An 11,301-nucleotide genomic window follows, 5' to 3' on the forward strand; every position below is an offset into this window, starting at 1 on the left:
CATTATCATCCCAAAACAATTCTTCATCTAAACCTACAACAATAACATTATTTTCGTCATTTAATTTAAACATCAATCGTCCTGCCTATTTATATATCGGAAAACAAAGTAAGCGTGCCAGTATGGTTATTACCTTACCTTCTTGGTCATCATCAATGACATTACTTACAAGGCCGCCCTACCAAACAACACAAATATCTAACCGTCCGATGATGATTAGATCCGTATTATCAACTCCACAATTATCTCCTTCAGATAAAAGATCGAGAGAGCAAAATCGATCAAACACCATCCTCATCAACAATAAAAACACGAAAACTACACCACTCCCGTTGGAGAATAACACAACGAACAATGGCGGCGGTATTAATACCGCGACAAAGACTCTTCTTAAGCTCCACATTGTTCTTGAAGCGGTATTAGATAGAATTGAGATGCACCATAACGTTGGTGAACAACGTGAGAATTGGAATGCATTATTATTAAACTCACTAAATATGCTCACGTTAACGGCCGCAACGATGGCGGGTGTAGCTAGCGTAGGCGGGGACCACACATTACCGTTGAAGATATCTTCGGTAGTACTCTTTTCAGCTGCAACTGGGGTAGTCTTACTTATGAACAAAATCCAACCTTCTCAATTGGTTGAGGAACAACGGACTGCTGTTCGGTTGTTTAAACAACTACGAACCGACATCCAAACCCAACTTGCACTCGACACCATCAATGATAAATACGTTGAAGACGCTATGGCGAAGGTCTTAGCTTTGGATAGAGCGTACCCTCTTCCACTCTTAGGTGCCATGCTTGAAAAGTACCCTAAGACGCTTAAGCCCGCGATTTGGTGGCCTAATTCGAGTCATAAGCCGTCATTAGTTGACGGTGTTACGAAAGATGGGAAAAATGGATGGAGTAGGGATTTAGAGGAGGAATTGAGAGATATTGTAGGAGTTATAGAAAGAAGGGACAAAAAGGATTACTTTAGACTAGGGAATAAAGCATTGAAGTTTAATAAAATCTTAGCTAAAGTAGGTCCAACACTCATGGGGGTTGCGGCCGTGTCGTCGGCCTTTTCCGGACATGGCGGTCCGTGGGCGGGGCTCGTGGCGGCTGCGGCCGGGTCAATGGCTAGTGTGGTGAATAGTGTGCAACATGGTGGACAAGTAGGGATGGTATTTGAGATGTATAGGAATTGTGCTGGTTTTTTAAGTTTATTGGAAGAAAGTGTTGAGAATAATGTTGAAGAGAGTGATTTAGGTAAGAGGGAAAATGGGGAATTGTTTGAAATGAAAATGGCTTTGAAATTGGGAAGAAGTGTATCCGAGCTTAGGGATTTTGTGAGTGAATCAAATTGTTCTTGGTTATGTGAGGATGGAAGTCCTAAAGGAGAGTTTGCTAGCAAACTTTTTTGATTTGTTTGAGACAATGTATAGTCAACTAGGTTTATTCTTAGATTATTAAATTTATTTATTCTTTCATTATTTATCTTTGATTTGTACATTCTTGTAAAAAGGACAAGAATAATATTTGTAGAAATCGTAACCTTAATTTCTTACTTTAACTTACTGAAAGATTAAACTTGCTTGAAGTTTGCATCTACATTGTATTTGTATTTGTGTTTCATTAGTTGTTTTACCATTATTCTTTTACGGGAAAATTCAACCGTATACCAATTCGGTAGTTCATAAATAGTTAAAGAATAAATGCTTAAAAATTAATATGTTAGTTTTAAATTGTTCTAGTTATTCTAAAAAAATCATTATCTAGTTAGATATTGTCTTTCACCTGAAAATTAACGAGCTGGATTCGAATAAATTTTCAAAATTATTAAGCGGTCCTAACCGGACTCAAAGAAGCAAAGTGGCATGACACCTTCGAGTTATTGTTGATAGTGATTGAAGACCTTAAGCATTGTAGAAGTGGAAGAGGCGATATAATTAGTTTAATTTTTGAGGATAGTTTTGTTATTTGTAATCTGTTTATGGTAGTTGTTTTTCTTTTGTTAGTAGAGAAGATAACAATGTAGTTGTAGGTGGGTCAATGATCTTTCCTTGAACATTGCGAGCGTTGTTTCGGTCGATGATGAGGAATTAATATAGTAATCCTTGTGGGTTTCTTTCAAAATAAAATAAAATTATGGTTCTGTATGGTAATTAATGGATTACTTAAGAAGATTGTAAAAGTAGAATATAAATGAAAGATTTTCCTAGAAGGTTTGACTCTCATATTTTCATGGGTAATGATAATTACAACCCAATGGGTTGTATTTAAGCAACTAAAAATAGAAATAAATACTTAATACATGGATTAATTTTCGTCATTGCTCATTCATGTACACATTTTACTCTTTCACGGACTTTTTGTCATAATTTTTCCATTCCTCACCCTTATTCCAATGAACAAAAAAACAAATTCTCTCTTTTTTTATCTCTTAAAATTAATCAAAGTTTTCATCAAATTACTCAATTATTAATCTTAATTCTCATCAAGTAATGATTCTTAATTTTGATTGATTATTTCATTCCTTGTATCAAATTAAGTAGATGTAAATAATCATTTGATAAATTAAATTATGGTTATATAAAATTAGGATTTGTGAAATTAGGGTTTATGGGGAAGAGGTGGTTTGGGTGGCAGGGGAGGGAGCCGGTGGTGGCGGTCGGAAGGCCGTCTAGTCGGCGGTGGTGGTTGGGCCTGTGGTCGACGGTGGCGTCCTGCAGTGGTCGGTCGATCCATTTTGGGTGTGTGAGCAGGGAGATGAGAGAAGGAGCGGTGGTGTTCGGCTGTTCAAGTGAGGCGAGGGATAGGGATAGGTGGTCGGTGGCGAGCAGGGGTGGTCGTCGTCGGCAAGCAGGGCGGTGACAAGGTGGTGGCAGGGGTGGGGGAGAGAGAATTGAATAGAGGATGGAAACTGAAAATTTGGGGGAAATGAAAGTGTAAAATGGTCAATTGTGTACATGATTGAGTAAATCATGTCCATAAAAGAGCATGACCCTTAATTTTATTGAATTATGTATAATTTATCCCTAACTTCTAAATTAATACAAAACTAATATAGAACTCGTGCAATGTATGCACGGTATTTATAGAGTTTTACTTTTCAGTGTATTATTTGTGAAATTTAAATTGACAATTCATCTATTTTTCATGTTTTTTATCATTGTATTTTGATTTGAGAAATTAAAAATTAAATCCTAAGAAATCATGAAATGAGTGTTTTTTTGAATTTTTTTTACCGAGATATTAATGTTGTTATTTTATAAATATTTACTAATAACATATTTTTTTAGCGGCGAGTTTTTATCATAAATAATCAATGAATTTTTATCATAAAGTTCTTAAGAAAACAATAAATAATTTCTTTATCATAAAAAGACCGGAGATAAATTTATACTGAATGTGAAATATTGAATGTTATAAATATTCAAATTTAAAAGATTATGTCCATTTATAACCTGTCATGTAAATACTTATAGTATATGCTAAAAATACAAAACCCTATTCTAGAAAACATATTTTAAGCGGGAAAATTTGGAGTTTCGCCTATTCGTTTAGTAAATAGGAGATTTGGAAGGGTAATAAATGATTATGTTGTATTTATATTCATTTCTCTATTTTCATTAGGAGAATTAGTTAAGTTGTTTAGTAATTAGCAGATTAAAATTAATGTGCAATTTTTTCCTTTGTAAAATGAACTTTGGTAGATTATTGGTAGTGTTGGGTGAGTCTTGTCTTAAGATTTACCAAAATCATGTAAAACTACCATTAATCTTACCCTAATAACAACATGAGTTTTTCTAACATGTGCCCTTAGGGCACATGATAATAATCTAAGTAAGGAAAGATTTTTAAGATTATTACACTAATTATGGTAAATATGAGTTTCAACTCTAATTTATCATAAAATATTCTCAACAATATTTCCCTAATTAGATTATTATCATGTGCCCTAAGGCACATGTTAGAAAAACCCTAACAACATATCAACCTTAATTAAATATGTTGTTGTATACTACGGAGTATGTTGTTTACCAATCGTCAAAACTGGTATATATTGATTAGTCAAGACATGCTAAAAGCCTAAAAGCATTATCCCAACATGTCAAATATGGTCAATTATTTCCTCGATTCCAAAATTATCTTTCTAATTTGACATGCACAGTCTTCAAGGCATCACTTTTACTCGATTTTTCTTTATTTCTACAAATAATTTTTCATTCAAAAAATACTTTTGTATGACGAATACAAGTATTTTATCATCAAGTTCTAATTTTCTACTTCCCCCATTCAACTCCACTCTACCAATTGGAGTTTTGCACAACAATTAAGAAAAATTAAAGAAAGAATAGAAGTACATTTGGAATTGTGCATATTACTTTATTAAATGATAAAGTGTGGCTCTAAACCTGATTTGATTATGGGATAATCTTCCCTCCAAAATGTTCAACATTTTAAAAACCCCACCAAAACTTATCTTTACATTTTCCCTCCACTTCCTGTCAACTCTATATTACTAAAACCAAGGAACTCCAGCATTATAACAGTACAGTCTTCACCATTATTTACACCAATTTTGTCCTTAAATTACATCTTTCTCTCCATTCAGTAACAACACAGCCAAAAAAACCTTACAATCCATAAATTCTTACAATCCATAACATAAAATTACAAACATAAAATTACAACAAAATGGGCTTCAAATGCATGACAGAAGATCAGCGGACAAACATCGCCATTTACTTGCTCGAAAAGTCGCAAAATGGTAAGCTTTCTCGTGGCACCATCAAAGAGGTAGCTGCAAGATACGGTTTGAGTTATAGAAGCATCTCTAACATATGGAGATTAGCCAAAAAACCAAGGTTAGTAGGTGAGAAGTTAGATGTGAAGAGTGGTAGGATAGGCAACAAAAATAGGAAAAGAATCTTACCAAACATTGAGCACATAAAGTCACTAGATCATTCTCTAAGAGATACCATGATCGAGTTTTAAAATTGTGGAGTTTCGGTTGGAACAGTCCATTCATGGGTGAAAGAGGGTTTACTTAAACCTCATTCAAGCCCATTACATCCTAAACTCACAGACTTACATAAGGATCAAAGGCTACTTTATTCACTTAGGTCATTAGTTGTCAAGCAAGTACTTCAAGAATTCTTTGATCTCAATAATGTGCCACTAACTGAAATCTTATTTACTGAAATGAGCAACACAATACATATGGATGAGAAGTGGTTCTTCGTCACAGATGACAACGAGAAAGTATATGTTGTGGAGGGGGAGGAGCTGCCATATAGAAGTTGCCAATCAAAGAGGTACATCACAAAAGTTATGTTCATGTGTGCAGTGAGCATGCCAATTTATTCAGCTGATGGGGAATGTCTATTTGATGGGAAAATAGGCATGTTTCCATTTGTTCCGGGTGTAATTCCGAAGCAGAGTTGTGACCACGTAAGCTTGTTGAATGGTGTCTTTGCTTGTCTCTTCCTTTCGATCTCTCCTGTAAAGATGAACAAACTGAGGGCTCGGCTTGGTACCGAGCGTACTCACTCCGACGCTCAAGTCAGTAAACTTAAAGGGATTAAGTTGTGTGTTACTTGGCAAAGTATATAGTAGAGAGATAAGGGAGTTTATACCAGATTAATAGTGAGTTTTAGGGTGAATTGTGGATTATTGGATCGATTTCTCAATGAGGATTGAGGAGTATTTATAGACTTTCACCTTTTGTCACGTAGTGGCCAAGTGCGCGAGCGGTGGAAAGATCTGTTCTACCCTCGGCCGAGGGACCCCATGGCGGCCGGCCTGGCCTGGTTGACTCCATGCCGAGGGGACTGGATGTGAGTACGCGGATGTGCTTCCCGGCTGGCTAGTTGCCTAGCCGAGACCCAAGTGACAGGCCGACAGACTGCGTCGGTTAGGCTGTCTAATACGTTGACTTGCTGTGGATATCTTTGACCTTGCTCAATATGTTGACTCGGTCAGCGGGTGCAGAATATGCCCCATCAATTTGCCCCCAGCGTAGTCTATGCTGTGGTATGGACCTTCAATGAGTGTTGAGCGTATTCTGCGCAAGTTGAACTTCTTCCTCGGCTTCTTCTTCCCCGGCTTGGTTGCATTCGGGCCGCATCAGTATCCCCCTCCACATGGATGTGTAATGGACATCAAATGTGGAAAAGAAAATGGCGCTGGCCGAGACCAAGGTTGAGGGTGCCGTGTGCTTTTGATTGCCCCGGCGGTCTTTGTCTTTGCTTTGTTGATCACCTGGTGGCCGTTAGTAAGCGATACCAAGGAGCGTGTCGAAGAAGTTTGGTAATTGTATGTCGATTGACATTTCGTGGCTGCATGCTTGACACGTGGCTTGGCATTGATTGGTCGACGTTTCATGGGCTTTGCCCTGATTGGTCCGTTTCATGGGCCTTGCTCTATAAATAGAGCAGTGTGCCCCATTTTTTTGCCATCAAACTTCATTTTCTCAAAAAAATTTCCTCTCTCTTAGCTTTTCGAAGAAACTTCTCTCTAGTCTTCAAAGCGTTACTCGGCGTAGCACTTTTCCAAGGTAAACAAACAAATTTTTCCAACTTTTAATTGTCAAGTTTTTGTTGTCATTATGTCTTCTGCGGATGCTCAACCCAGTACCTCTGCGCCGGGGGGCGAACCGTCGCATCCTGATGAACATGAGCCACTGGTTGTCACCCCGATAGGGTTTGGGGGTCCTAAGTCTCCTTCTCCTGAAATTGATCCTCAATTTTTGGAGGGTTTTGATGATGATGATGATGATGAGGCGACCCCTTATGTCGTAAAGAGGCCGCAATTCTCGTGGCACGGCGACGCATGTTCGATCAGTCCTGACCGTGCCTGGACGAATAAGTTCGCTAGCTGCTCCAGTTCTGACCTTTTTTAAGATCATTACTACTTCGGCAGGGGGTATAAAATAATTGTTCCTGAGGAGGGTCAGGCCATCTGTTGCCCTCCCGAGGGTTGTATCGGCGTATACATCAGAAACCTGGAGTATGGGCTCCGGTTTCCTCTGAATGAATACGTTGCTACCATAATTAAAGCCATGAATGTCGCCGTGGCCCAACTGCATCCGTTGGCCATCAGGACGATTATTGGCTTTGTATAGTTGTGTCTTTTTAAAGGGGAGGCCCCAACGGTGAACCTCTTCTGCCGGCTCCACCATCTTCGTCAGTCTACTCTAGGCGGCACAGGGTGGTATAGCATACAGACCGAGGCGGGTTATGTTACCGTTTCCAAGTTAACATCTTGTAAGGACTGGAAGGGGAGGTGGGTATACGTTGAGGTTCCGGAGGACTACTCGCTGCCCCGGTCCTTTCAGAGCCGCGTCAATTTGCGGTGTGAGAATCAAAGGGAGCATGACAAATATGTCTCTCGGAGTAAGCTTAAGATGGACGCCAGCAGGGTCTATCTTAATGAGGACGAAACGCGGGCAATGAGGCTGTTTGAGGCTGAGAAGGATGGCACGCCGAAGGGATGGATGCCCCCGACGCAGATCGTTCTTCAGGATGAGCTGCTCTGCCACGTCGGCCTCATACCGTCCCTCAGCCAGGGTGAGTGGGGTCGGTATGAGGCCCATCTTTGCTTTTTATGTTTCTGTATTTGAACCTTGATTTATTTCTTTTGCTTAACTCCGCGTTTCGTTTTTTTGCGGACCGATTTGGCCGGAACCGCTGTCTCCGTTCTTCAGAGGCTGGGACTTGACGAGAACGGGAGAGTTGTTGAGCTGCACCCTAAGGCCCTGCCACGTGATCGCAGACCGGCTCCTCACGAACTTATGGAGCAGCAGTTGAAGGCACTGGATGTGACGGCGGCTCAGGCGCAGATTGCCGGTAACGTGCCACGCCGGAGACCAAAGACAACGTCTACGGCGGCAACGGCGTCAACCCCAGCTCAATCTGCAATCCCCGTTGTCCAAAAGGAGCAGGTGGTCGTTGACGTTGAAGAGGAGGTCACCGTTGTGGAGGGTCCTCCTCCTTCAAATAAGAGAAAAGAAGCCGAGTCTGCCGCCGCTGCTGTTACCGAGGCCCGGAAAGAAAAGGGGACAGTCGGCCCTCTGTCTAAGAAGGCCAGGACCGGTACGGATCTAACCCAGGGCTCGGATTTAGCGGGCTCTTTAGGCATTCCTGATGACAGGCTCTCTGATATGTCAATGAATGTTGACATGGATGCTTTGTCTGAATTTTTTGTAGATCAACCGCCGCCGGCTGCCGATCCCACTGAACAGCAATTGGAGAAGCGGCCTGTGCAGACGGGCAATCAAAATGTCACCGTCGACTCCTCATCCTCGAAGGTTTCCGCCGCTCGGATTGTGGCGGAGGGTGCAAGGTTGTCCAAGAGGTCGGCGAAGTGGATCGACATAGCCGGCGCTCATATTATGGAGCAAGAAAAGCTCATGGCCGAGGCGCTCCTGCGCTCGAACGGCTTAGGCTTGAGCTTGCTGCTTCTAAGCAAGAGGCCGAGAAGGCGAAGAAGGACTTCGTCGCCACCATGGAGAACTTCCTCACTCAGCGAAAGCTTAAGGAGGAAGCTGAGAAGCGGGTCCTAGCCGAGAGAGCCAAGGTTGAGGCTGCGTTGGCTGACGCCGCTAAGCTGCGGGAGGAGAGAGAGAAGCTTCGGGGCGGTTACGATGCTATGGTTGAGTAGAGGGAAAAATGGAAGTCCCTGCATCTGACCGAGGCGAAGGAGCACAGGAACACAAAGGCCATCCTTGCTCAGAGGGAGAAGGACATTGAGACGCTCCAAACTGTCATCATCCCTGACATGTGTGCCCAGTACCGGGACCAGGCTGAAGATGCTACCAGGGATGTAATTAAAGAGCTCTTTCCTGAAGGCCCCTTCCCGTGGCAAGATTTTGACCGGCTTCTTGATGAGAAGGCGGCTGCTGCGGAGGCAAAGGCCGCGGAGAAGGCAAAGGCGGCGAAGGCCGCTGAGGAGGCTGAGGCCAAGGTGGCCCATGCTGAGAAGGTGAAGGCGGCCAGGGAGGAAGTTGAAAGGGCAAAGGCAGGTGAAGCTGCCAAGTCGGCTTCTGGGTCGCCCACTGATGGTGATGCTGCTACTGCTGCCGGTGGCAAACAGAAACAAGCATAGGGAGACGGGCGGTCGTCACCAGATTCACCCGGCCCTTCAGACAGCTTCAGCTGTTCGGGGGCCAACTATTGAGCCTTTCCTCCCTGCCATCCTTTTGGCGCTTCAAGTTTTATGTCTGTAACCTTTTGTTGTACTTTTTGTTTTTGTTAAACTTTTGGTAGGTTGTGTTTAGGCTATCCCTATGGGGACGGCCGTCGACTTTGTTTTGCCTCATCCTGTAAACATCTTTAATAAAGTTTGCTTATTTTGTCTCCATTAAGTTGTCTTCTTACGTTTCAACATATTGAGTGCTTTTTCGTTTTTACTTCTGGCTTGGCCGAGGCAGTTAGAAGGCGCATCTCAATTGTACTTAAACGTTTAAACATGTTGGCATGTCGGTCGCTTCCTCCACCACCCCCAATCTTAGCCGAGGCGGTCAGATTTGCGCTTCCCAACCACCGTTGTGAACATGTTAGCGTATCGGTCGTTGTGTCCCCGTCGCCCCCGGCCTTGGCCGAGGTAAAACGAGGTTACGGCTCGACAGCGTTCGTATCTGTAGACATATTGATCGCTTCCTCTGTCGGACCTTCGGTTGGCCGAGGCGGCTAGATTTGCGTCTCAACTGTACTTATACGTTCCTATTAGCGTATCGGTCATTGTGTCCCCGTCACTCCCGGTTTTGGCCGAGGCAATCGAGGTTACGGCTCGACAGCGTTCGTATCTGTAGACATATTGATCGCTTCCTCTGCCGGGCCTTCGGTTGGCCGAGGCGGCTAGAATTGCGTCTCAACTGTACTTATACGTTCCTAAGCATGTTGGTCGCTTTCGCGAGTATCAACTACATTTGGCGTGACTGCCCGGCTTTGGCCGTGGCGTCTATTCTGGCATGACTTTGGAGGGGACAAGTATTTTGATGGAAAACTTGGATTATTCTTCATAAGGTGTAATCATGCGTTGGGGTATCCACAACGGTCTCGGACACCTCCGCCGCTATACAAAATATTTCCTTAAGTTGTCCGTGTTCCAGTGGCTCATCAAAGGAACACCCTCCATGTCCGTCAGCCGGTATGTCCCCGGCCTCATTTCTTCAACCACCTTGTAGGGTCCTTCCCAGTTGGCCGTCATTTTTCCATGGACGTTTCCTTTGTTTGTGGCGGCCGACTTTCTTAGGACTAGATCTCCTACTCTTAAGTCCCTCTTGTGGACCCTACGGTTGTATGCTCTTCTCATCCGGTTTTGATACACTGCCAAGTTGAGCCGTGCCGTGTCTCGACTTTCTTCGACCAGGTCTAGGGAGGCTCTCAGGCCTTCCTCATTTTCGACTGGGTCAAAGGTTTGCGTTCTGAATGTCGGCACCGCTGCTTCAATTGGCAGGACGGCCTCAGACCCATAGACTAGGTGGAATGGACTGTACCCCGATGCTTCTTTCTCCGTGGTTCGAAGTGACCACAGGACGCCGGGTAGTTCATCAGCCCATCTACCCTTTAGATCTTCGACCTTCTTTTTTAGCCCGTTCAGGATTGTTTTATTAGCTGCTTCCGCCTGCCCGTTGCTCTGAAGGTGGCAGACGGAGGAGTATGCAAATTTGATTCCGAGCTTCTCCAACCAATTCATCACCATGTCGCTCCAAAATTCTCGGTCGTGGTCAAATACCATGACTTGGGGTAGCCCAAAACGTGTTATGACGTTCTCCCAAATCACTTTTCTTACGGCCGCCGTGGTCTTGGCAGGTACCGCGACAGCCTCGACCCATTTGGTGAAGTAATCAACGGTGACAATTAGGTACTTTCTTCCTCCGGAGACCGTTGGAAATGGCCCTAGTAAATCCATCTCCCACTGTGCAAATGGAAGGGGACTAAGCACTGGTTGCAGGTCTCGGGAAGGAGTATGTATCACCGGAGCATGCATCTGACAATTCTTGCACTTCTTGGTCTTTGCTCTGGAATCCTCAAACATGGTGGGCCAGAAGTAGCCGGCTCGGAGAGCTTTATGGGCTAGCGTTCTTGCCCCCATGTAATGTCCATAGATGCCTTCGTGAATCTCTCGTCAAGATATTAGCTCGCGTCTACCGGGCCGACACATTTCAAGAGTGGCCTTATTACAGACCTTCTGTATAACTCTCTTTCGAACACTGAGTACCTTGCGGCGATCCTTCTTATCTTCTGCGAGAGACTGCGGTCCTCCGGCAACTTATTTGTCAGTTTGTATTTCATTATCGGAGTC

General features: G+C 43.3%; 1 protein-coding gene across 1 annotated transcript; it reads left to right on the forward strand.

Annotated features, from left to right (window-relative positions):
• Positions 1–212: 212 nt before the first annotated feature.
• On the forward strand, positions 213–1,412 carry LOC141638234 (putative F-box protein At4g22030). The gene has a single exon (XM_074447650.1). It carries the CDS (start codon positions 213–215, stop codon positions 1,410–1,412), a length of 1,200 nt encoding a protein of 399 aa, XP_074303751.1.
• The last annotated feature ends 9,889 nt before the right edge of the window (positions 1,413–11,301 follow it).

Source organism: Silene latifolia, chromosome 2, assembly GCF_048544455.1.
Source record: "Silene latifolia isolate original U9 population chromosome 2, ASM4854445v1, whole genome shotgun sequence".
Taxonomy (NCBI): domain Eukaryota; kingdom Viridiplantae; phylum Streptophyta; class Magnoliopsida; order Caryophyllales; family Caryophyllaceae; genus Silene; species Silene latifolia.

Coding starts and splice junctions, on each gene's coding strand:
- LOC141638234 (XM_074447650.1), top strand. CDS start 213: ATGATTAGATCCGTATTATCAACTCCACAATTATCTCCTTCAGATAAA.